At 37.9% G+C, this 27,804-nt stretch overlaps 1 protein-coding gene across 2 annotated transcripts; it reads right to left on the bottom strand.

Annotated features, from left to right (window-relative positions):
• NUCB2 (nucleobindin 2) lies at positions 1-27,804 on the bottom strand. Of its 2 annotated transcripts, none has more exons than XM_027893913.1 (13): positions 27,672-27,804; positions 16,349-16,493; positions 15,594-15,712; positions 14,157-14,283; positions 11,266-11,369; positions 9,449-9,634; positions 8,707-8,797; positions 7,077-7,135; positions 5,470-5,562; positions 4,381-4,470; positions 3,677-3,847; positions 3,264-3,345; positions 1-1,646 (listed from the first exon to the last, which is right to left on the bottom strand). In XM_027893913.1, exons 2-13 carry the CDS (start codon positions 16,491-16,493, stop codon positions 1,534-1,536), a joined length of 1,380 nt encoding a protein of 459 aa, XP_027749714.1. In that variant the 5' UTR covers positions 27,672-27,804; the 3' UTR covers positions 1-1,533. The 2 variants fall into 2 exon arrangements, with proteins under 2 accessions (XP_027749714.1, XP_027749715.1); XM_027893914.1 differs by having other exon boundaries at positions 15,594-15,701; positions 16,350-16,493; positions 27,672-27,803.

Raw genomic sequence — 27,804 nt, 5'->3', positions numbered from 1 at the left:
GTGAGAAACTTCCCAAATGTCAACACAAAATGTTACCAATTGCCTTCTGTCTTTTTTGAGTTTGCCTAAAATATTCAAGTCTTATTCTGAAAAGAACATCTTTCTATAACAGAGGCATGCTTCTGTTTCTTTGCTCAAAACCCAAAATACCTCTTTTAATGCCACTGTCAGCAGTTAGAACAGGAAGGAAATGTAAAGGATGCTAGCTGAGATGTGTGTGTATCCATTCAAAGCCAGCACTATACAGTCAGAACAACCCATGTTTAAAAAAAAAAAAAAACACACACAAAAACCCAAGCAAACAAAGAAATCCAAACAGGGTTTACACTTTAGGATACTTTCAGTTTGAAACTAATGAAAAGCAAGGACAGTCACACAAATTTTCAGCATTATAGTAAAACTGACAGGAAAATCAACTTAGTCTTGTAAAATCTTGGCTTGCAATACTAGGGACCTATCCTGGTTCAATACCAAAATAGTACAATCAAGTAGCACCCCTGGTTTAGGACACTTCATGAACTTAGACCAACTGCTGAAAAACTCAGGAGAGTTAACAGTGAGACCCTTAACGAGTCCCAGATTCATGTCTGAGAAGAGCTTTCTGAAGCACATGGTGCACTTTGAAAAATCTGGTTTTATTGTAGGAGGTAGGATAATCTGTACAGAAAAAGAGTCTTGTTCTGTTTTGCACAATATTTCCATCAACATAAAAAGCTTATTTATTAACATGCAAAATTTTGAGATCAGCTGGCATCTGATGAAAGAAACGGGGACAAAAGTATTGTCCCAAGAGCCAGCTGAGCTTTCAACTGCTACACAGAATTAGTCTCAACAAGGAGGACGGTTCAGATCAATGCACTAGAAGTACAGTATTCCTTTTGAAGGCTTACAGTGAAATTCTTAGGCTTCTGTAAACATGAAAAATATTCACTGTTCCACATAATTCTTTGCCGTGTTTAAATTTTAGAAAGTGCAAATTTTCTGTGATTAAGAGGTTTGATTTTTATTTGGTCTCAAAGAAGAAAGGGTTTGGTAGTGCTGGGAAAAGCAGGCCTTTTATCTATGGTCTTTGTTTCCCTATCTTTTGCTTTTCAGCATTCTGGAAAGTTTCTACATAAAACTAGACCTAACATGACATTCAGGCCTGTTCCCTGTTTCCTCTCTGAGAAGATTCTGATTCACGCCTAAACACAGAATGGCAGACATCTCTTCCCTCTTTGTAAGAGCAGAGTTCAACAGCTCAGTCCCCTGGCCATAAAAATCTTTAATATTAATGGTTTCCCTAATTTCCTCTTCTACTATAGCTTCTAGATGATCCCCTTGTGTTTCTCACTGATGTACTGGAGAGAAAATTAATTTATATATCAAACCTGATTGATACTTTATCTCTAACATTCCCATGATTTTACAGTCTGAGGAAAAGAGCGGAGAGTTCTTGTTTCACTCTGATTTCCTGCCCACCCACCCCCAAGCCCCTCCCACCCTTTTCCCACCCCAAATAATAAAGATGCTATAAAGTTGAGGCACAAGTGGTTAAGCGTGAACTTGATCAGTTCTAACAGCTGGTTCTTGGACGTGTCCTGGTGGTAAAGGCTGATCACCTCCTGCCGGATGTTTTGCTGCATCTCCAACTTTGTGCTCCCCAGCTGTAAAACAAGAATAGAATCATTTGTAACTTCTCAATTAAATTGGCCCCAGATGTGAAAAGCCTCTGAAGGAAGGTTTCTATCATAGGAACAATCAACAAAACCTTCTATTTTTTGGTTTACAAATGGAATTAAGAATTTTCTATGTGAGTAACAGAGTATCAGATTGAGATTACCCAATAGACTGCATTATTATTCAGTGTTTCCTCTTAGATTACTAATTGTTTCTGCTTTCTGTGAAATATTTTTAAACAATAACACATTGATTCTTTTAAGACTGTTTTTTCTGAAATATACCATGGTTTCATGGGACCTTTAATCCCAATCTGGGAAGCTTGAAAAAGACATACTAAAGAACTTGCTCCTATATGTTACTCCTTGCTGCATCAATACTTACAGTGTTCTGCCTTTGCCTATGCTTGAATAATACTAATTTTCATAGTCTGACGAACTTGCAGGTGCATTTTTGGGTTTCTTTTTTCCTTCAAGTATCCTTAGTAACTCCAGTGACCTATGGATTTAAAATATTATCTACTTGGATCTCCTTGACTCAGTGAATGAGTAGTGACCATTTCTGGCTAATATAATGAATTCTTATGACACCTGATTAAATGACTTTGCAGAAAGATTTTACATAAAATAATACATGTGTTAAGAACAGTAACTGCTGCAATACTGCCAGTATCAAAAGAATATATCATCTGGTGAGGGGAATTTAGGCTCTCAGAACTAAGGATCGTAAAATGAAATTACCCACAGGCTGATTCAAAGCAAATGAAAGACAAAAAGTGGTTCTGACATTTCATCATTTCCCTTCATGGAACTCAATGGGTAGAATTTCAGGGTACCAACAAAGCTGTCATCACTGAATACAACACTTGGGGTTTGAAATCCCACTGTTGGCCCTGCAGGGGCAGTTAAGAGCTTCTAGTATTCAAAAGGATGCCTGAATAGATCTGAAGCCTGTGTTTGAGATGAATATCAAGAGAGCTCCTTTAAAGCACAAAGGAAATCTGGGCAATCCGTTACAGATAAGAAGTGCTAATATATATCTGGCTGTTTTGTTGCCACCAATGAGCAAATGCAATGATTTATTATACCACTACCTTCTTCTGAGGGTGTTGAAGCAATTGGTCTTTCATATTGTCTAAGGCTACGTTGTCATGTCATGTTGCATCCAATTGCTGGTAAATTGACCACTGAGAATATTAAAATGCTTTGATTTGTTCTGTGGTCTGAGAATGCGATGCAGCCACAGAACGTAAGACAGACCTGGTCATTTGTATGTCCCTGTTCTTCTTTGGATGCTCAGAAATCCTAGATACCCTAGATCTCAATATTTTTAGACTGATAGGTCTAGGATAATCCTCCTTCTCTGCCTATTTGATGTCTTGTGTTAAAACTCTGTTTCTTTACTATGGATTTAAAAGCACTGAGATTTCAGGAATACTTTAGAAGAGTTATCTACTTTCCTCTTAAAGCCTCTTTAGTGAACCTCTCTATAGAGGTCATTAAAATTGCATTAGGTTAATAGTTCCAGCAGAAAATATAGTTGTAATGGCTTTTACATTGCAAATCTTATTTTAAAGTTTGTGTATCTATCAGAAAGACACATACGGGGTTGGAATTTCAGTTCTCCACCTGGACCTGCAGGAGGATTTCCTTGCTGTAGTTTCTTTTGTTCCATCTGTTTTACAACCTGGTGAAAAATAAAATACAACAGTTGAAAAACTTAAATTCGTGAGCTTTCTCTGATGTGACATAAATGAATACACTTGTAACAAATTTCGCAGTCATTATGTAAAGCCTTGTTTAGTGAGTAAATGGCTGAGTTGAGATGCTTATGTTGTTTGCTGTAACTCTGAATATTAGACTATGTTTTGCTGTGGTGCTATTAGTTTAGAATTCAGCTGGGACTCCTACAAGAAATCAAGGTAAAGAATTCTCCAGAGCTGGGAACTGTCATGAGCTGTTACACATATAAGGATACAGAAAAGGGGAAAAAAAATATTCTGTCCCCATACATGTACCTGCTGAAGCTCTAGTTTCTGAGCCTGAAGCTGGTCATGCTGCCTCTGTAGCTCTTCCTTCTGTTTCTGAAGTTCTTCTGCCTTCTTCTTAAGTTCATCTTCCTGCTGGGAAATATGATTTTCAAATTCCTTCAGCTCATCCTCGGTGAAGAGCTGCTGCTGATCTAGTGTCTGCAAGAAAATACATACAAGTGTGAATACTTAGCCAGGAACACAAGTATATTTTTTATTATCTGCCCAACGAAATTCTTATCTGAAAACCCTCAGAACAAGACACGACACTGTAAAGGGTTAGTACACTCGCAGCAAAAAGCAAAATAGTAATTTCTCAGCTATTTTGTCTGCAAAACTCTACTACAGATTTAGAAGTAGGAGAAAACTATCCTCTTGCTTCCAGCTGAGCTCTTATCTTCCCTTTAAAGTGATTTATAAACAAATTTTCCATTTGAAAAGCATGTGTGAAAAGCTCTCCTAGAATCCCCAGGGTGGCGCCAGACCTTTTCCGTGTGTGTGAGGCCCATAAAGCTCACATCTGCATTACATTAGGCTGCTACATTTGTAGGTTACATTTAGCTAAGGCGCTTAACGACACACATACCAACACAGAACTGAAAAAAAGCAAAGGTCACAGACATGCCATTTGGTTTCCTGGTAGAGTGCTGGTAATGCTACTCTATGTTGTACTTGGAACACATTCTCATTACCTCCCAGCTGTCTGGCTCCAAAAATTCTTTTTTCTCTGTAGCTCGGAGGAACTCTTCCAAAGTCACTAGTCGGTCCTTGTTGATGTCAACCTATTTGAAGCAAAAAATTAAACTTAACCTAATGGGTGGGTTTTGGTGGAGCTAATGTTTAATTTCATCAAACAAATATCCTCAAATATAACCATTTTAATTGTTAAACTGTCCCATTTTCGAGGGATCACCCACAACATCTTCTGAAAACTTCTCACAAGCTTATATAGCTTAACAAAAATAGAATAAAAAAGTAAATCTTCACACTTTACTTCAAAAATCATTGGCTTTATTGGAAACATTTGTGTTCACAGCCCCAAAACTAACAGTGGAATGTATGACTTTTTTGAGAAAAATGTTCTGTAGATTTCTGGTAATTACTCTGACTCACAAAATTATATCCACTGTTGGATGGGGAGGTTCTGAATTGTGTCAGAATCCTTTAAGGGGAAGGGAGGAAACACTTCGCTTTATGACTAATAGAAGACCAGGCTTGCTCTGTTCCTCAAGCTTAAGGAATATGGTTGCACACAGAAAAATTATGAGTGGAAAACACGGCGGTTCAAAATATCCCCTTCCCTTTCCTCTGTCTCCTGAGGTGAAAACCCATCAGGTCTGGTAAAGGTATTCACTGTCACAGGTGATACCTTGAGCTCTGAGCTATCTTCTGAAGGGACCAAGGTGTGCTATATGAAAGAAGCCATTGCTCTATCCACCAGAATCTTAACCATTTTCCAAGTACCAAAGAACATTTATCGAGTTCTTCTCCGTTTGACACACAATTTACAGGGAACTTCTATTGCATCTCAGTATCTGCAAGAGACAGAGGCTATTGCACAATTCCTTCCCTGGAACTTCCTAAACAAAAACTAGTCAGCAGGCATTTACATCAAAATACAGGGACAGGGCTTGAGAATTGTTACTTTATGTGAATCCCAGCACAAACAGCATGCAGTGTGACAGGTCATCCCTTTCTGCTGCACTTGGACAACACTTCATGGTAGAACGGTATTTCTGGAACACAGAAGGAAACCAGCTCTAATGAATATCAGTCCCCACCTCATTCATTACATGTTCTCTCATTCTCAGCCTTTCTTCTTCCATTTCAACCATGTCATCCTCTTCATTCTTGGGATCATAAACTTTTTCTAGCTAAAATTCAGAATTAGTAAAAGTTAGTTTGAAGAAAGGGCTGCTCATTCAAACGACAGAGAATATCTGGAAAAGCAATGTGAGACTGTTAAAAACGTAAGTTTACCATTTTTGCAATAGAGAGTCTGTGTGTGTGTGTGTGTGTGTGCGTGTGTATGCAATTTTCCTCTTTCAGCACAGTACTTAAGCAACAAGTGGGCCTTTCTTTCCTAAGAATGAAGTTTTCAGTTAATTCATGTGGTCTGTTGCAATTCAGTGCTGTGGATGTTACAGTAAAGTTGACCTCGGTGTGCACAGTCTGATCCCTACATTTGATTCAAAGCAGGCAGAGGTTCCACGAGGTTTCTGGAATGGGAGCAAGGAGCTTTTTTACCAGAGCATGCAGTTGACCCTGTAAGCATTTAGGATATCACAAGACAAACTGAGTGCTAAATTTAATGGTCCACTTCTCCTCTTGCACAATGCCTTTCTGGAGAATCCATGTTTATTTGCTTCTACTTAGCTTTCTTAGGCATTGAGCTTCTCTTGCTTAGCTGCAGGTAATTTTAAGACCCCAGACTATTTGTTTTTAAAGTGAAAAACCTGCAAAACAGTGAGACATATGTCAAAAAAGACTGCCCTGTATTGAGGGGGGTTATGGCGAAATATTGTTAGAAATTTGTATTTGCAAATCATGTTTTTAAAAAAATTACTCTAGTTTGAATTTATAAGCTTATATATATACTGTATAGCACATTTCCTCCCTGACTCATTAAATCAGAAAAAAATATTATACTAGATGTTGACAGCCATAGTACTGGACCTTTGATTGGCAAATTTATCTTTCTTTTCTGCTATACCAAAACATAACCTACTGAAAAAATGAAGATGAATGCCCTTCATTTACCTATTGATTCTGCGATTCCCATCTTTGGAATTGCCATCATTACCCCTCTGGGTGGCAAAGACACACTGATATTTGCTTTTCATGACAACAAACCGAGGCTTAAAGAAACTAAGAGCCTGTCTACTTTCCCAGAAGTACATGTGCTGCAAACTAGACACAAAACATACAGAATTTCTGCAGTCACTTCCACAGCATGCTGTCCCTGAGCCAAGTCAGACAAGTGTGACCCTTTTTTCCCATAAGACTTGTTGAAAAACACTGAACAAGCACAGCTGCACATTTTCAGAATCTCAAAACCTCTACCAGGCTGCATCTAGGCAGAGAAGGAGTGCAGCTCTCTGCATTGCAATTTATACAGGTAATACCTATCCTGCAGATTATAAAATCTCAAACAAGCCTGTGACAGAGAAATACATGGGCACTAGATCTCTGATGTTTGATTCCTATTCTTCAACTACTTTATTTTGCCTGCTGATAGGTTCCGCATTTTTGTAGAACTATTAAGGATGCACAAAACTCAGCATAAATACGCTATTTTGTAGTCCAAAGTCACCAAATATACTTGGAAAAAATACAGACATTCCTGTAACCATTTACTAAAAGAAGTTAAGCTTCTGATTTTTTTTACCTCTTTAGTAAATAGGGCTTCTAATTCTTGCTCATCCAGGAAACCATCATTATTGACATCTACAAAAACAAGTGTTAAAATGCAAGTTGAGTGGGTACAGAAAATCACACATATAATAGACCTTCATGAGTTAAAAAAGGATCAGCACACACATCCCATGTGGATTAAAAACCTCATTTAACAAGCAACTGGTTACAAAGGTTGATTTTCTCTTTGAATTTTTATCAGGCATTGGCTGAAGCATACTGCCATTTTTGGTTGGTTGGACAAGTCTGGAGCAATAGCCCTACTTCTTAGATTAGCAAAGTGAAATAGGTCACCACAGGATTGTGCAGAGTGCAACTGCCAAAAAATATTACTGAGAACAAGTTGTTGCAATTTAACAGCTAAATTTGTAATTAGACTCAGAAGCACCCAAATTTTGCAGAAAAGCTTTGTTAACTGACAGTATGACTCTCCAAAAAACCTAAAGAATTATGTGAAAATCTATATAAATATGCAGCACTTAAAATAACTGTAAAATGACTTTTCATTACAAATGCCGAGAGGACAAGACTTGATAACTAATGATCCATCTTTTATCCTGCGTTGTATTCTGAATATTGTTATACAACCTCTGAAATTGAATGTCTACTTCAAATGTATGGTATTATGTAATATTTTTGTTTAATGGTTTCTAAGTTTTTTTAAATACTAAGCTCTAAGGCAAAAGGTTGTTTCAGCTACTTGTGTTTTGGTAGGATTTGCACAAACAAGCTAACAAGAATTTTCAGAAAATTCTTTCGAAATCTCTTTCTAGAAAGAAGAAACAAGATTTAATAACTATAATACATATTTATAAATTTTATAAACCAAGATAAGAGTTCAGACTCAAACTACAATACTTTTCTTTAACTAAATCATCATCTTTGGGATTAGTCAGTCAAATATATTGTTCAACCCTTTGCAACCTAGTGCCACACAGGATCTACTTAGGGGTACTTTATGATGAAGCATTTAACAATACCACAATTTAAGGTTACAAGATGATATAATCACATTTAAAGGAAAATGTCCACTGAGATGCATCCTCATGTCTGCTACTTCTACTACTTATTGTTTCTAGCTGCACATTGCTCAGAAACACAGCGGCAGGATTAGGGGGCATTTTTGGTTTTTGTTTTATCAAGAGAATCTGGATAAACCTCTTCTGAAGAGGCTTGGCACTTCTATGGCCATTCCAAAGATTAGGGGTGTCTGGTATTTATCTGCAGAGATGAAGAGAAAGCAGGTTTTCCCACATCACAGACACACCTCCGAGGATTTATTCCTAGTATGTAGTGTGCAAGCAAAGTTATAGGTATGGACAGCCCTCCAAGTACCCATGCTTCCCTGAGTAATCACTCCTGGTATTTGGCTGTAGGATTTTAGGAGTAGTTAAACAAAACCCTGTTTTCAAATTTTATGCTCCATTTAAAACTTTGCAGGAAACTAACAAACAATAACAAGTATTTTCTCCTCTGAACTATTCAGACTCATCCAAGTTGCTTGAAGTATAAGACTTCATCCTGGCATATGGCAAACTTGTCCTCAGCAGAATGTAAAAGAAATTAACTTCACTTGTTCATTAAATTAAAACTAAACCTCTTACCGTGCAATTTGAAAAATGTTTTGGGGTCAAATTCATTAGGATCTAGTCCATCTGCTTCTTCCCACACCTCTTTCAGTTGATCTTTGCTTCCCTATAGATTGGTTAAAAAAAAACTATTCAAAAGACAATTTAGTGTAATTTTTCTGCATTACCTTTGCACTATGGTTTCTCTGAAAGACTTTGTTTGCTGGTTAGTCACGTGGCAAATGGAATCAATAGAATTTTCTTTAATCCCCTTTTGGTCAGGTCTAATACATTCATTAGACAGAAAGGCCCAGGGAAAGAGGGAGTGTCAAAGAAATGCATATTCTGTGGAAAGAAGCACCTGTAATAATCAGTCATAGCTATACAGACTCATCTCGAAACAATAGCTGAAGGAAGTTATATTAATTTGCCTTTTACAGAGCAAATGGTCCTGTGATGCAGTTCCTTGCAGGCCAGGCACACCATGAAGGCATCCCTACAGTTTTGAATAATGTTCTGGCTTATTCCTCACGAGTTTCAGCATCTTTGTAAATAAGAATTCTGCCAGAAAATAGCACACCTGTACAGAAAAAATGGGGGTTTGTATAGTGGGGTTTGTAATGCTCTCAGCACTGACTGTGCCCACGCTCTGCTCCCATGTCAGTGAGAAGAGGCAAATGCTGAGAACAAACAAGATACACCCTTCTCTGTGTTAGCTTTCTCTCTCTGGAAAGGAAGGCTTCCACTCAGTCAGATAAAAAACAGGCTGTGGCCTTACAGGATGGTGAACTTTAGGGTGATCTCCATGTTTTTTCTTCATCTCCTCAAATTTGGATTCTTCTCGCTTCCTCTTTTCTTCATCCAGTGTTTTTAAATACTCTCTCCTCTCATGTTCTTTCATCATCTCATATTTCTTAAACTCCTCATGGCGGGTCTTATCGTAGTTTTCCAGGTCACTTGTAGCCTAAAAATACAGATACATGCAGATATGATTATGCCATATGACTGTGTACCACCTCTGACATCAAACACTGTATTGTTCAGCTCCGTGGGCAATGCTGGCCATTCTGCCATTCTCCTTTTAAATGCGGGGTGGACTAGTTGGGAGGGGTCCTTTCACATGACAGCGATGCAGAAACATCACCCCTCTGTTATTTTCACAGAAATTAATTTGCAAGGGTTCAACTGCTAGACAATTTTTGCAATTGCACAGTACAATATGAAGGCAGCAAGGTGTCCTTTCTCATCTGTTAGTAATAAATGAACTCAAGTAAGTCTCACTCTAATAGTACCATTAACTCCTTGATTACTTCAAAATGAGAACATATGTAGTTTATCCCACAGTGTAATGAAAAAAGTGCCTTCACTAATAGTGGGGGTTAGTTTGCAGTACCTTTGTGCAGATTAAATAAAATATAAAACAATTATATGGAGAGACAGGGTGAAAGTGAGGGGAGAATTTTTAACAAATATTGTATAGAGTTTAATGATATGTTGTTTTCACACAGGCCAAATGGTTTTTTGGTAGTGCCTTTCAAAGTTCATTTTTACACCTCATACTGTTTCTCCATGATTTACATCATAGTTTTCAGATTCACTGTATCTTCAAAAAAAAAACAATTGCAAAACAAAGACCCCTTAAAATGCCCATTACACTCTGTCAATATCTTGGCTGAGAAATGAAGAGACAAACCAATAAAATACATAATAAAAGAAAGAACTGCTTGAAGATATGCATCTCCTAGCCAACCAGAATTTTCCCAGAAGTGGTGCTCAGAAATGGCAAGAAAAATTTTAATATCTCTATAAAAATAATTTTACAGAAAATGGAGATAAAATTTTCCAAGGGTAAAAAAAGTTACATAAAAATTACAGGAAGCTAGAATTATAGATTACCTTTCGATTTATTTTGAAAATATCAAATCTGTCAAATTGTCATGTTGGGCATGCAGTAGTTTTCCCCTTGGGAAATGTATTTTTCTCTAGCAGTTGAAAAAAAGCCACGCAGTGCTTAACTACATCCCCTTAATAAACAGGCACTGAAAAAAAGCCCCACACCTGTGACTGATACTGAATCTGCTAAAGAGACACTGAATGCCATGCCCAATGTAAGCAATTTCTAATACTGGTATCTTAAATTCTACTCTGCTGTGGTTTTGCAGCTTGACATATATATATATAATAGAACCCAAAATTCATATGGCTAGGTTAGGGTTGATTACTCATGTAATTCTGTGAGACTACTGTATCATCTAAGAATAGAAATCAGAAAATACACTTGGAAAAAACATACCCCTATCTAAACTGTATTTAATTTAAAGACTTCCAGAAAGGTGTATTTTTTGTAGGTGTAGGTGTATATAAATGCAAGTCCTGATAATATGACATCCCAAGGTTTATGGGCTCTTTAGCATAATGCACACCTGACAACAGTTTTCCAGTGTGCATGGAGACAACTCATTTTTCTCTGAAAACGAAAACTGCCTGTCATTTATAAAAAGTGGTATATGAGAAAGGACTTGCCTTTACCAGAGGGAAAAAAGCATAATAAATAATACCCCAAATCCCCCATAGTAGTTCATATCTGGCACTCACTGCTTTGATCAGCATATCTAAGTCTTTAGGTTCGAAGGTGTCAGGATTCTGATGGTTCAGGTGCTCAAACTGCTTAAGGAGAGCCTGATGGTCTATGCCAGTGTCTGAAAGAATAAAGTACACGTGCAAAACACGAAAATAAGTTTGAAATCCAGCGAGATCAAGAAGTTAAAGTTTTTCATATGGGAGCTTGTGCCTTGTAAGTACCTCAGGCTCCCTGAGGCCTGGATAATTTTTTCACTGTTGGAGGAAAGTATAGCAAAATTTCTAAAGTTGTTTTTCCTGTAGGAGGTTGGCAAACTTAATGGCGATTTGCACTACAGCCCTTCTGATGTGTCAGTGTTGCATTGCACACAGTAATTTCACATGCACAAATTAAGGCTTGTGGTTCAGCAAGGAAAAGTACAATCAATTTGAGCTACATAAACTAAGAAAAATATTTATTTTCTTTTATATAAATGAGATTGTTGAAGTCATGATGTATCAAAGCTAAGAACTTGAATATTTACCCAAACCGGGAAAAATCCAACTCTTCTACCGCCCTGTACATTTTACAAATGACTTAGATCTGGCCAAAGTTTTATGTACAATATGGTATAAAAGTATAGCAAATCAGAGAAGCAGATATTCAGATTTCATTTGTGGAAAAAGAGAAGTGCAAGACAGTGGAAAGTTGGGTCTTCTGTCTAAAAGCTGCAAGCTATTTCTCTTCCTTATAACAGGGGTGACACCCAAGAGCATCATTAAAAAAACAAAAAAACTCAACTGAACACATTTCTAGGCTTTCCTACCCACAGGCTTTTCTAGCTGTTACCATGGCTTCTGAACACTAATGCTAGGTAGTAATGCTCTCTTAAGCAGCACACACTTTGATACGTTAAGTGCAACACTTGTGACAAGCTTTTACTAGATGGCTTAGCAAAGAATATTTTATTTGTTAAAAAAAAAAAAAAAAGAAAAAACAGAATTTCTGTTTGTGTGACAGTGTAAAACTGTCTGTTTTACATGGAATGTTGTGTTTGTATTATCACGAAACAGCAAACACTGGCCAAGGCAGATTTCAGCCATCATTCCTCCTTGGTGAGATCATGATTTCTGTTGAGATATATGTGCCTTTGCCTGGTTTTGAAACATTTTCACAAGTGTAATACTAGACTTAAGAAAAACAAACAAACGACAAAAAAACCCAGCCCCCAAACCAATTTTCCTCCATTTCTTATACTTAGTGGAAAAGGTTAATTCTTTTTGACAATATTTACTTGCCACATTACTGTATTATCTGAGACCCAACCCCCAGCATTCTTCTATCCTGTACTGATCAGTCTAGTAGGATCTTGGTGAAAATATTTAAAAACGCATCTGGATGAAGAACTGAATATATGCACAATATAATCTCAGATTTGTTTGGGATTTCTTTTTATAAATCTGATCCATCAGAGAGGGAAAAAGCAGGGGCATTTGTATGCTTTTTATTCTTTTTTTAGATCAGACAGAAGACTAAGCTATTAAGTGGTGTTCTGGGGCAAAGATTACCAGAACAAATAAAAGGAAACCAAACTGTTCTGCCTGCTGTTATTACAGAATGCTCCTGGTACCTATTCTCAGATGTTGCCTAGGCATGTAGATGCAGCTGTTCTTTGTAGGTAATCCGGCCATACTTGTATATGATGTGAAGTACTCATGGGCAAAGCTGACTGTAAACTTTACAAAATGTTTTCACGTCTTAGTAGTCACCTGAATATTCTGAACTGCAATAATCTGTTCCCAAATGCAAGATCTCACATTTATTTGGTAACAGATCTGAGCTGCCGGGGGGAAATATTTTTCTAAAGCACACTCTGTTAGTTACTATTGATTTAGGACAGTAGAGAGGGCTTGATGTAATCAGTCCATCAAACTTTAAGATACACAAAATTACTATGTACACAACCATTAGCTGCTGTCACCTGGCTCACTGTGAATGTCATCATGATGTCCCTGGACTGCTCGTCTGCAACAGGAGCACCATGCATTCAATTCCATGGGATCCTTCCCCATGACTTGCTAAGATTTTTAATAATAGAATAATAAAATAATGAGCCCTTTTTAGAAGAGTTTCTTTGTGAAAACACTGTTTCAGAAACAAGATCACGGAATCCATCATTAGGATCTTTGTTTATGAGCAACTAAATCTCTTCAAAAAGAAACCACTAATAAGAAATTTACAGAATTAGTTCTAAATGCATACTTTAAAAGTTCTTCAGTAATAGAAATAAAAAGGGATAGCACCTTTTCCTACACAAACATGCAGTGACCGGAATAATTAAAAAACTGACCCCCAAATAAGAAAAACAATCCTCTAAATATAAATGTTTAATGTTTGTTTTAAATCTGTACAATAACTAACTAGTGGAAAGGGGGTTAAAGCAAGACAATTAGGAAAACTTTCATGTTAACTGACTGTCCAAAAATAAACTTTCTACCTTGTAAAGACACGAAATGCTGTGTCATGTGTTCTTAAACAGAGCCCTACTATGTTACTGTTCTCAGTGAGTAATTATGAATTGATGCATTACAAAATAGAAAAGAAGCTGAAAAACAATTAGAAGCATCTAAAAATTTTATTTATAAGTATCTAATGTATTTATTTATAAATAACTGAACTTGTTTCTGTCAGTGAAAAATCCACTGACAGGAAGAAGTTTAGGTATTTATAAAACACAGATAGCTCTTCTCTTATCCCCAGTTTCCTATAAAGACAGGTCTTTACTGGCTCTAGGCCAGCTCAGAAAGGACACTCACTTTCAGCTTAGTTATTATTTTTGACAACAAACAAAACACAACTAATGAACTTTGGCATTTCTCCAACACAACTGCCCCACAACTCACCTCAGTAAATTTTGTATTCTTACCTTGAACAGAATCCATTTTAGCTTTAATTAACATTCTTAATCTTGCCACCTCTTGTCTTTTTAGTTCATCCAGCCGTGTTCTCACATGGTGGCTTACTAAATCAAGCTCTCTGCTTAGCTTTCCACTCTGTTGAGAAACAGAAGTTATGTATAAAAACTAGAAGAAAGTAGTTTTTAGGATTAGACATGAGCTGCAAGACAGCAGACTAGTGGCAGTCTTTGGCAATACTGTGGCACTCACTGTGAGAATCTCAACATTTTTCCAAAGAGCAGATTCAAAATTTTTATGCCTATGGTTATGGAAACAGAAAGGAATCCTAAAAGCTTTCTGAAAAGAGAATTTCTATCTTACTCCAAATTTCTATCGCTCTAATTTCTATCTTTGATCCAAAGAGCAAAACCATAACCTTGAAGGAGCAGTGCCTAATAATGTTTGTGACAAGTTTCTTGATCAAATGTTCTCAACTTAATTGAAAAGAACTGTGAGAAACACACAAAGTGCTGTGTTCTTCACATTCCCTCGATGAGGGCTGTAAAAGTTGAGGGAAAGTACAAACACAGCAACAGCTACTAATGTGTATTGCAAGACCCTTGAAATGAACAGCAATATTCACGGGCTACACTAGATGGAGCACAGAAGAAAAAGAAGCTGAAAGCTGCCAACAGCAACATGAGGGATTAAAGGAAACACAAAAGGCAGGATCTCCTCCTTAAGTCTGTCACTTTAGGCTGTTTCCTTCCTATCCCTTGCTGAATTTCTAGCTCATAAAGGGGGAATGCAGAACAGCCACCACCTAGAGCCAGGAACTAAAGAGTAAAAGACAACAAGGTGGCCAAGACTTTGGACATAGTCTCTGTGGATTGGTACAAAAGACAGGACAACAGCAGAGAAAGACAGAGGTCTGGTTTATTCCTATATACACCGACATTACTTCTTAGCACAACTCAATATCTCCAGATGTTAAAATCTGTCTTGTAATTCTTTTCCATGTCATCATATACATTTGTGACTTACTATCTTAGTCTGAGAAAGCAAATATACCTCTGTGTTCAAAACAGTGTTCCAAATTACTCAGGAGGCAACTACACATGAAAGCTACAATTGCAGCCGTTTTGATGTATATAAAGATTCACCTACCTGCAGAAAGTCTGAAACTAGCTTTTTTAGGAGATAGGCAGCAGGCAGAAACTATGCATTCAAGTGACTGTTGTTGCTGGGGTTTCTTATGCTATGGAATATTCTTTAATGAACAGAAGTTCTGCTGTCCCTTAACTACAGGCAAAGATCTAGTAAAATACCTAATTAAGTAAAAATTAAATTTAAGTTCACAGAAATTGAGAGGAGTATGGGAAAAAAAAGAAAGAAAGAATACAACATATATGGCTCATGATGATGGATTTAATTAACCTTAATTTAGCTCTTTTTTTCAAACCTACCTTTATTTCCTCTATGTCAGCAGTCTGGAGTTTCTCCCTGAAATGTTTATCAGTTTCCAAGACATCTATCACTTGCCTGAGATATTCATCATAATAAAGTCCTGTATCCTTAAAGAAAAAAAAAAATAGGTCAAATTGAGAAAAGAATATACTGACAAACATTTAGCCCTGTTTAAATACAATTATTGAACTGACACTCTAATCTCAGCAACACAGGTATTATGCTGTCTTACATATCTTAGTTTTTTCCCAGTTGCATCCTTGCCCTATAGCAACTTACGATTCATTTGTTTCAGCAACTGACAAGAGAAGAAAATTGTTTAGGAACCCATGTAATATGCAAACATATGTCATGTTAATATAGCGTGGCTTTTATAAAACAGTGCAATTCACTCATTAGTGTTATATTTGAAACATGGAATTGGAATCAGCAAGCAGAATATCTTAGGCCACCACCCAGTCCTTTGAAAAAAGTCTCTGTGGAACAGTAAGTTCTTCCTACTGTAAGCTGGGGAATCCCTTCCACATGCCACCTCACCTTTAGCAGCAAATTGAAAAAAAATGAAAGAACAAATTTAAGCAGAACCTCCCTGTAGTAAGTAGATGGCAGACCCTGTGACAATCCTGGCTAACATTAGTTTCCTTCCTGCAAGTAACTCCAGTAAAGAACATGTAAATTACAGAAAGGGAGTTTCCTACCCCCAGATTACTGACAATTAGGAAAAACACTTGGCAGATAAATTTCTTCACACTTACTGGATTTTCTACCTTCTCTCCTTCTACATGACCTTCTCCTTTGACTTTTGTCTTATCTATGTCTATAGGTACAGCTTCCAAGGCCAGTAGGAGACATGTCATCAGCAAAAGACACTGCTGGGGCAGGACAGATAGCCACTTCATCTGAAATGAGACAAAAATTAATATAAATTATGTTTTCATACTGTACTGATTAGAATTTTTTTACATTCCTACACAGATGCCTGTAATACCCCCTTCCACATGACGTTCTGCTCTCAAGGAACACTAAAACTCAAAGAATTAAATACATCTTTAATTTTTAAAGGCCATTGTTATGCAAACGTATTTCCTCAGTTAGAGTTGTGTGCCAAACCTAAGTTGTACTGTAAATGGTAAGAGGTTTGTAGCCTCTGGAGGTATTATCAATAACAGGTGAGAACACCTGTTTGGGATGTCCAAGTCTCACATAACTAATATTGACATTCCTACTCTGATTATGTCTTTGCTGAATTTATTGACCAACTCCTAAAGGCAATCACTGACACTGAATCAGATCTTAGTGTAGTAATGCCAGTGGATTTTACGTTTCAGTAAGTCAAGATCCCCTCCAAAATTTATTTGCAGGAATTGTATTTTACAACCCATGTTATATCTGTATTTCAGGTTGACAGAGTTCAGTGAAAAAAGTGTTGCTGAGGCTAGGGCTTTATTAAGCCAGTCTCTCCTAGACTTACTTTATTGTCTTATATGGATCTAATTCACACATAGTTTGATGAACACTGAGCACTCTGAGGTCTTGACCTCTGTTGTCTTCCCCTCCATCAAATATGGTTGAAAATTCAGTCAGAAACTGATAAGATGAAATACTTATATGGTGTGAATATAAAAATCCAGCTAAAAGAAGTAATGATGATGATCCAGCACCTGACAGAAAAGTCAGACTCTTGAGACAATCTGGCCAGTTCAGCCTGTGAACTCCACAGTCTCTGGATAAGGTATAAAAAGTCTGAGCAAACTCCAGTGCTCCATTAGTAACATAATTCACCTCCTGGAACATGAAACTTGCTGGCCAAAGACTGTCTAAAATTAGCTTAGGTATGTCAAAGAAAAAGACGTAACATTCAAGAAATGTGCAGTCAAATCAAAAGTATACCTGCTACGAGGCGAATTTCTGTGCAAGGGCTTTAGCTGGTCATGCAAGTAATTCTGTCAAAAGTACTTATGTCCACCAGCAACAAACCTCTCTTTAGGGGGAGGGGGAAGAGGGACAAACTGTAATTATGGTGTCAGTGCCAGTTTTCCTGACTACATGATCTGGTACTTGACAGTGAAACATTGCTTTTGCTTGGATTAAGCTGCCCTTTACTACGGCAATAAATACACATAATGTTACGTATTCAATATTAAGCATTGTTGACACCCATTATTCACCCTTACCCAATTGCTAGGAAAATGAAAGCACTCTTATAATGAAACAAAAAAAAATAGAAGAGGCACACAAGATGTGTAGTGATACTCTTTCTTTCTTTTGTTGGGGACGAGGAAATAGCTGGAGATAAAAATACACATCCACTTATCCATCTATTGTTTTATATGTCAAAGGTTCAAGAATTACAAGAATTCCCTGAAACTGTTTTTTCTTAATCACTTCTTCAGCACAAGGAGCCTAAATGGATTATGCTCTGCAAATACCTGTTACTTTACTTAAATGTAATTTTAAAATTAATTTTAAAAATTACTAACATCTGATCATTCCCAGATGAGACAGCAGGAGCTATTGTTGCTGCCATATTGAGCACATGAGATTCAACATCAGCCCTACTGTCAGATCCACAAGTCTAATTAGCTTTGCCTAGGTTATGCCTTGACAAGCATGCAAACACACAAAAACCCCAGGCCCAGACTGATTTGCTGGAACTGGTAAGGTAATTTCTATACTTCTACACAAGCTTGCAGGGATTTACAGAGCTGATGAGTGAAAGAGTTCTTTATTCACTGTTGCTTTTAAAGAGGCCAAAGTTCCAGTACTTTGGATGGTTTTAATTACAGAGTATTGTATAAATGCTGTGCCTAGGTTTGTTAATTTCAACAGGATTTAATCCCAGAAAATGATAATAACTAACAAATACTAGGTTTTCAAGTCATACTCCTGATGTAGATGCCAAGACTGAGTATTTCTGAGTACTTAACTGGAGAACTTTTGTAAACCAAAAGTTGTTTTGCCAAGTTAACAGATTTGCCGAGAAGTCTCAGGCCAGGCCAGGCTACAAGGGCAAATCAACAATGCTGTTGGAAAGTCCCAAACTAGAGCCATCAGTTGAGTCTGTATCCATTAGTGGCACAGCTCATTTTATGTACGGATAACAATAGTAAGTTAATATATCTTATGCAGGCCCTCAGTTCTTTTAGCTGGCAGACAACCATCACCCTACTGTCACTTAATTTCTTCTGTCGTGCATGGACAAGATCAACTGATTTTGACCTCTTTTTTCCAAAAGTAGATTGACTCTGACACCAGACATAGCGTTCTCTGAACATTGATGCTTGTTATTTCATCCTTACCAAGCCATATTGATGTACCTGTCAACATACAAACACAGCTAGATCACCACATGAGCTTTAATACAATGAATGGGAAGTGGAAATAGTTTAACTTGAGCAGCAGGTTCGATAGAAATAGAAAATAGTGTTTCTGTAACAGACTACCTATAACATGATAAGCATGGCACGTAGTTGCATAGATAACACATTGCATAAACCATCTCCTCTCTGAACCTGTCATCCATTTATCTCATTCAATTACCCCCTTAGTTTTTGTATTGGAAAATATGTAAACAATTTATTCTTAATTACCATTTTCATATTATAACTCTCCAAGTATGATCACCAGCCTAAAGAGTACCAGCTTACTTACCGATTCCTTTTATGGAAGCTTTTCCGTACCTTTGATCATGCTTGTTACTCTTCCCTCAATCTTTTCCAGTCCTTTAATGCCTGATTTGGAATAGAACCTTGGGCGGCCTAGGCTATGCTACAGATTTTATTGGAGCATTGTTTCTTAACAAAAAAGGTTTATAAACTCTATAGGTAGGACTAAGAATATTTGCAAGGTGATGGTTCCCTTTCAAAGCAGACTGAGATTCAGTTGTGAGGAAGCCACTGTATAGGCAATGCATATGAAACAAAACAAATAAAACTCAAAATGTTTATAAAGTATGTGAGTATAATAAATATATATACTCTCAGCATTTTTAGAAGCATTTTTAAAAGGTTATGTATATTTGAAGTATTCCTTTTTTAAAAATGTAGCCTTCTGATAATGCTAAAAATTTGGACCCCAACAGACGGCTATTTTTCCAGCCAAACTATTTTCATATATACAAAATTATAGTAATAAAAGCAATTTAGTATTATTATAGACCACTCTAGTTATGTAAGGTGTGTAAACAGTGTTTTAGAAAATTATTATGTGGCTATAAAATGAGCATGCTCATTTCAGGTAAGACCAACAGGTGAGATGAAGTGAGATGAAGAGAAGCCAGAAACTCAGGTGCTCACCATAGTTCTGGTGTTGATTCATTCTTTGCCTAAGGCAAGTACTAAAGCCAACACTCTCAATAATAACACCCAGCCTTTGATCCATTTTAAAGACATAACTGATCTCTTTAAAGCTCCTGACCTACAATTTCTGGTAACATGAACAGTTGTGGTTTAGGCTTAAGGGGGATACACTTAAATGTTTAAGTCTTTTGCCCTTGCAACTCATGAAACCTGATATATAAAATGTCCACACTCAATGAAACAACTGAGATAAAAGTAACTGTGTTGGTCTGCCAAACCTCATGAGGGACCACTGATCACCACCAAATTTAGTATGGGCAACTGGAGCTGTATCATCCTTAACTACCTCTGCAGTAGAATCAACAGAACTTATCAAAAGTCCTAATCAAAGTACCACTGGGTCTGCTGAGTTTCTGTGGAATATGTGCTCATGGGCAATTTGGGTTTCCTTGGAAATACCAACCTTTGTAATTACATACTGTCATACATAATGGGAAATGCTGGATGATATCACAACATGTTCATATCTATTTGATGTAATAGGCTGCTCAGGAAAGATTACATCAGGCAGTTTCGTCTCAGGGTTTTTATTGTAGCTCTTTTGATAAAACAGGCTAAAAATTTCATACATACCAGAAAGAATTAAAAGTAGAGAAATCCAAAATGGATAAGCAAAAAAGATCTCTATCATTGCAGCTGACTTTGCAAACTACTATGCCTAACACAGGACTTCCCATAGTATTTTGAGGAACCCAACTGTCATGTAACAAGTAAATTGGAAATACATTTATTAGAATAAAAAATAATTATCTAGTGAATAGAGAGCTATTGTATTTAGGTATCTATTAGTTCAAGACTATACTCATCAAAATTGCCTTAAGAAAAGCAGATGACTAAGATTTGCATCAACTTTAGCAGTATGACAGTCACAGCTGAGTCACTGAGCACATTCTACTCTGACCTGTATTAGAAGACAGAAACCAGGCCCATTGCAAATTCTAACAATAATCAGGTAAGAGGGAAAAAAAAAAAACAACAGCATGATACTCAAATTCAGCAGCTAGAGGGAAGAGTGAGAAAAGGATGAGAGGAAAATTGGGGTTCCAGTTTTTGTTCCACTAAGCACTTTACTATTAAAGAGTTCATTCCACTCTCAGCCTGCTACCAGCTACCTTCAAGAGTTATGGACTTCTGAGAAACCCATTCTGGGATGCCCATCCCTTCCCAGGCATTTTGAGTGCATCCATGTGTCTGATCCAGAAATGTGGTTTCCTCTGTATTAGAGCCACCAAGCCAACAGTCAGTCCTGGTGCTGCAGAAGAGAAGCAATGTCCATTTGCTCGTTGCCATAAGGGGTATAAGGCACAGCAGACGCGCTCCTGCCCTGCCATGGGGAACGTTATTATTAATATTCTTTCTACTTCTATACAGTTTAATACAAATCTAAACACTTATGGACCTGCCCAGCTAACGAGTTATTTTCTTATAGACAGATGGAGAGAGTTCATGTTACAATTGCCATCTGGAAAGGAAGTGATTTTAGTCAAAGACAGGTAGCCCACCTACATGAAAAGGTAGCACAACTGTAATCTGCTGGTATCAGAAATCAATCTCATCTTTCCAGTAGGGACAAACCAACATTTCTACTTGTAATACATAAAGAGAACTAATCATAAAAGTAGTGCTCTAGAACTGACAAGTACTGTAGATTATAAACAAAGGCAATATCATAAGCTTCCAGAAAGAGGAAAAATAAAAACTTCTCTTAGTATAAAGTATTTTAAAAACCAGATTGAGAGCTAAAAAAATGAGACAGCAGAAAACAGAGACACCAATGCACTTGCATGAACAGAAAAATACAATTGGAAAAGGAAAGCAGCAGGTTGTCTGCCAGCAGTCTTGATCTCGATCCCACCAAAGTTAATCACAAATTCCTATCAACTTCAGCAGAACAAGATCGAACATCTGAATTATGAAGAGCTACAGGCTTTGAGAGGTAACTACAAAATGCTGCTTCTAAAGTTTGTTGTAGCAACATTAACACAAGCTGCTAAACATAGCATTAGCACACTTATTTTATATGGCTGCCAGGTATTAATAATACAAACCCAAAAATTTACTTCTCAGTAACGTAACACCTATTGCCCAGAAAACAGCATAATTCTGGTACTGACATATCCACCACTTTCCTAAAACATATTTGTGCTTTTCAAAGAAGTAACACCCCATGCCAAATTTTCTAAAATTGAGATAAACAAAACCATATAGTGAAACCAGGGTGCACATGTAGCAGCTCAGTGAGTGATTATGAAGCAAGAATAGCACAACACTGTAACTGTCATATTGCACATTTGCACTTGCCAAAGCCATGTGTACCATGGGGGGCAATGAAAACATAAATCCATACTGACATAATGCACAAGTAAGCCTACCTATTCAAAAAATATTACATATGCCTGCTGTATCTGATATGGAAGTAATTAAACCTGTGTGAGACACAGTGCAGATGTGCAGGATGACAGCAATGTTCTCTCTGGTCATGTACTGTGACTTCCTATTTTTATGCTGTAATTCAGAGAAATGAAGACTCTTCATTGGCAGTGCTGAATTAAAAAAAAATACACAAACAGGAAATAGATAAAAGAGATCTACTGATTTTCATCTTTCTAAGAATATTCTAACCTCAGTACTAGATTGAGATCTGACCTATGTAAAGTACTACTTCAGCAGTCTGAGCCAGCAATGTAGCACCTTGAATCTGTTTTCACCTCTCTGAAAGAGTGATATACCTGCCCATATTTCACAGTTTAAACAGGGAATGGTTATAGATACATGGGCTTTTCCTTTAAAAAATTATTTGCAAATACAGAAACTGATTTTACTCATAAAATCTTTTAAAAAATTACATTAAATGTTTGAAATTATGAGAAACAGATTATTCTTCTGCCATATTTTGTGTTTGGAAACACCAGTGTTAGTTCCTCCCAGTTTTTTTCAGGAGGAGAAGTTGCCACACAAACACTGTAAGCTATCATACTTTAAGCAAGGACAAAGTCAATGAATCAACAGTTAATGCACTTTCTTCACAGTTTGTCCAATGAGTTAATCTGGCATTAACACTGATGAAACGTGGCAACAATTTTGAGAAGCAAGTGGAAAAACCTGTTTCTGCTCACAGTGTTAAGCTAAACCACTGGCTGTGGTGAAGGTGTCTCTTCACTGGGTCATCAATCCATACATCCAGGTTGCTCACTGAAGACATGAGCAGCAAATGACATGAAAAGGGAAATGGCTACAAGCTGCAGTAGTTTTCCCTTTACAAGCTAACATTCAAAATACAGAAACACCTGCATACTTCCCTTCCCAAATGAAAACTCATCCTTTAATAAGTTAATATGCAAGCTATTAACTATTACAAGCTAGCTATTATTGCTATATAATTACATAGAGTATTTTATTATCCTTCAAGTATTATTTTCTGTTAAAGTTGTCTACTAACACCATGATTCAGGTGTTGCTTCTTTTTTTCCTAGCCAATATCCAACAGGTTTCACACTGGACATGCTGTCCTGATCTTTTCTTTGAGCACATCCCCCTCAGTTCTCTACACCAGGAGACATTCCTTACTTTTTCAAAGAAGTATTTTGATCTTGCATGTAAATAGTTTCATATAAAACAGTACTATTTAAGTACATAAAGGCAACGAAATCCTTTTTTCTCATCCTGTTTACTTTGCTTAAATTGTTTTGAGTTGGATTTGTTGTATTTTTTCACTGCACTTTAGCTGCTCCATTCTCTTTACAGCTAAAAGCTGGCTGATGATACAGCTTTTTTTTTTCAGCTTCCCAGAAAAGAGAGCGTGCCTTGACCATGCCCAATACCACATTTGCTGACAGAACCTCCCTTTAAAAAATGCACTTCAGCTGTTTTATTAAATGAGTCACCCAAATGCTGGGGGATACGATATAGTAACAGAAACTATGACTGCTAGAGTGGAAAAGAAGCAATTTTATGTTGAACAACATAACAATGTAAGATAATATCACAAAACAATACACCTGTATGTCCAAACCCAAACAGGGCATAGAAGCAAACTGTGTGTCTGCTGCTACACCTGCTTAGCTCTGTCATAAGTAAAGTCTGAGAACTATCTTTCTTCTTGTTGCAGTGTTAACTGTTCATTATTTAAAAACCTGTGTGCACACACAAATACACACACATATTTATAATAGCATCTGCCTCTAAGGAACTTCCCTATCCTTGCTTCAAACAAACCAAAAAAAAAAAAAATCAGTGTCTACAAAGCTGCCTTAATAACTGAATAATGATGAAATATTAGTTCTTGTTTCTCAAAGCAATTTCCTTGATTTTATCAATTCTTCCCAACAAAGCTGGCTCAGAAAAAGATTTATGAAGCCAACAGTCAAGCAAAAACTTGTAGTGAATTCAATACATACTTGATAAAAATCTTACCAACTTCAAAAGCAAATAAGAAAATATAAATTACTGGTAAAAACACGGCTTCCTGCACTATAGTTTCAGTTCCCACACAAACCACAATACAATGGAACACCTGAAATCTCACAAATTCATTTTTCATAAATGCAAACGGCAATTTCATCAGTGCTGACGTAAAAGCAACCTCAAATATGCTACTACATGCAACCAATTTATTGGCTCAAACTCTATCACAAATCAAAAAGTATTTCAATTATCCTAACAATTTGCATTTTATTCTAGTCAACAACAAATGATGCTAAAGTAAATCTTGAATGCCCCAGGAGCTCAAGGTACTTTTTTCTTCTCTCAAAACAAAAATACAGAATAACTATCCAGAAGAAATCTATATCTAATGATATGGAGCCAGATTTGAAAATATTTAGGCACTTAATGATAGCTGCCAAATGAGATTTATGTCTGCAATTTGCTAATTCCCATTGATTTTTACTTGCTTAGGAACCCAAATGCGCATAAATGTCCCACTCTTGTTTTATAAATAATATAAGGCAGAGGAAATGCAATGATGAAAAGGGTATATATATATTTTTGAATTACCCTTGGTGAGTAATATTTACAACTTCATATGATTAAAACAGTTCTAATGAAATGCAGTTTCTTTCATTCTTCCCACCGTCAAATCATGTATAGTACATAAGAGCAAAAACTGTTGAAATGAACGTGAATTTTGCCTCCGACTTCATTCGGTTTGGCATTAGCACCTGGTCATGATTTTAGCCACATAAAAGCACACCCCTATCCAAAAGGCTTGTGTCTACTACGTAGCAAACAGGAACTTCAGAGAAATCTCTTCTGCTAACTGAGTAATCAAACAGCCAAGAGCACAACACCTCAGCAGATAAAACACCTCTGCGCGCAAGAGTTCAAATCATGGCAGCTCTGATAGAGGCTTTATCTTGGATTTTATCTTTCTTATGTAAAGTGCTTTTGTTTAGTCAGCACAGCACTAGAACTATGCATCAATATTTCCACACCTCTAACATTTGAGTCACTGTAATTTACATGTTTTATTTTCTGAGAGAACTACTGCTCTCCCCTTTCATGGCTAGCATTTCATTTCTACATGTATCATTTGGGGGGTGCAGCTTTTGACAGAAAGCCTTTAACTTGGCTTACATAAACAGAAAGTTTACATCAGCAGCACTATGCAACCAAGGTATGAAAACTTTGGCTTAGTCTTATGAAAAAAATAATTCTTTTTGTTGCTGTTGCTTAGTTTTATTTGTCTGATGGGATTTTCTGAATACAGTTTCAGATTCCAAATAACTGTAGCTCAAGCAGTATTACAGCATCAAACAAATTTATGCGAGCTGCCTTTTTATCCAACTACTAATGAAAATTTTAAGCAGACCCAATGGGCAATATTAATTTATAATTTGGTTTCCCTGGGTTTTTTTCTTTGTATTAACTATCTTGGTTAGAAGTGAATGAGACTCACATTGTTCTACACCAACACAATTTGTTTACGGATAGACTTATGCTACTCTTTTTTATATAATTATCTTTCTTATCCTGAAATAAAATACTGCTAACATCCAAGAGAATACAGTAGTGAGTAAAAGAGAAAATAGGTAACCACGGGTAGGAGGTAGGGTACATAATCAGGTTAGTAATCCACAGTCGTGGTGGACGTGGCACTGTGACTGTGCAAGACCATTGTGTAGCAAATGACAATTAGAGATACAGCTGAATCCTAAGTGCTCACAGAAATGCAGGCTTCTCCCATAAACTTTCTGTGAGTTTTAAGCAGAGGTCCATAAAGGTTACAATAAAACCTGGATTCATAGTTTTTGAGTGGCTCTTCCCCTCCTATCCAGTGTTCACAATAGGAATCTTCCCCATGCTGCTCTGTCTGGTTGAGAGGGACAGTCACTTCGGAATTCCGAGTACAGTTGCACCAGTACTGAGTCAACTACAGGACTTTTCTTGAGAGTGGGAGAAAACAAAATGACCAAAGAAAACTCCACAAAAGCAAACCACACTGAAGTTGATCCCATGGGTGCACAGGTACTTCATTGTTCATATGGTGATGGCCCCGTGTTGAAACTACTAGATGTTATCTGTCCACAGCAAATACTTGCAACTCAAACAACAGAGGCTTTTTTCTCCTACAGGCTTCCTAAAAAGTGTTGCCAAACACAAACTCTTTTGAAAACCTTAGCCATGTTCATTTCATCCATAAAACGTAACCTCTCGAAAGCCATATCTCAACTTTTTTCCTCTTTCGGAATATTTTCTGAGTGCAGTGGCCAGCCTAGCACTGGAATATTTTATGGAGCTCCTCCAGTGGTATTACAGTAATAGTACAGTAAGACATTCAGCTCTGGGGTCCCCAGCACAACAAGGTCATCGATCTGTTGGAGCAAGTCCAGCAGAGGCAACCACGGTGATTAAAGGGATGGAGCACCTCTCCTACGAGGAAAGGCTGAGAGAATTGGGAAAGAGAAGGCTTTGGGGTGACCTAATTGCAGCCTTTCACTACCTGAAGGGAGCCAGCAGGAAAGATGGAAAGAGACAAGGGAGATGGATTTACAAGGGCATGTAGTGACAGGATGAGGGGGAATGGCTTCAAATCGAAAGCGAACAGGTTTAGGTTACTTAGAAATTCTTTACTGTGAGGTTGATGAATCACTGGAACAGGCTGTCCAGAGAACCTATGGATGCCCCATCCCTGGCAGTGTTCAAGGCCAGGCTGGATGTGGCTCTGAGCAACCTGGTCTAACAGAAGGTGTCCCTGACCAAGGCAAGGGGATTGGAACGAGATGATCTTTGAAGTCTCTCCCAACCCAAACCACTGTGTGATTTTATGACAGTAACGCTGAAAAGCTCTGCCCTTTCTAGTGAAATTAGTCGAGCCCAAGTTTCCCCTGCGGTTGTGCAATTACCAGCCACACAACATTTTCCCGCTGCAGCCGCTGCCAGCTCTGCCTTCCCTTCCCCTGGCGCTCTACAGCGCTCTGCAGCTCACCCACCGCCCGGATCCGCGGGTACCTGCGGCCGGAGGGATGGAGGGAAGGATGGAGGGAGGGATGAAAGGGACACGCACACACCTGGAGCCGCCCGGGAAAACTTCAGCTGCGCTGCCCCGCACGGGAGGCAGCCCCGCGATTTCACCGCGACCCCCCGGTTCGAACCCGGCAGGCGGGAGGGCGGCGAGACCCCCGCAAACCCGCCCCCCTTAGCCCCCCGCGCCTCCGACAGCAGCCGCCCCGCCGCCGGGGCCTCCGCCGCCGGCGGGGGCACCGGGACGGGTGGCGCTACCTTTGGGTCCCGCTGCGGCGGGAGAGGAGCCGCTGCTTCTCAACGTTGAGGCGCCTGCTGAGGGCGGGGGCCGAGGGGCGAAGCGTGCCCGGGTGTCCCGCCGAGCGGCCGCGGGTGCCGGTGCGGTGCTGGC

The sequence above is a fragment of the Empidonax traillii genome, unplaced genomic scaffold, assembly GCF_003031625.1.
Source record: "Empidonax traillii isolate 1590-97213 ecotype Southwest subspecies unplaced genomic scaffold, ASM303162v1 scaffold410:size520991, whole genome shotgun sequence".
NCBI classification, from domain to species: Eukaryota; Metazoa; Chordata; class Aves; order Passeriformes; family Tyrannidae; genus Empidonax; species Empidonax traillii.
The sequence above is the reverse complement of the archived record's forward strand: the minus strand, read 5'-3'. Positions and strand labels throughout refer to the sequence as shown.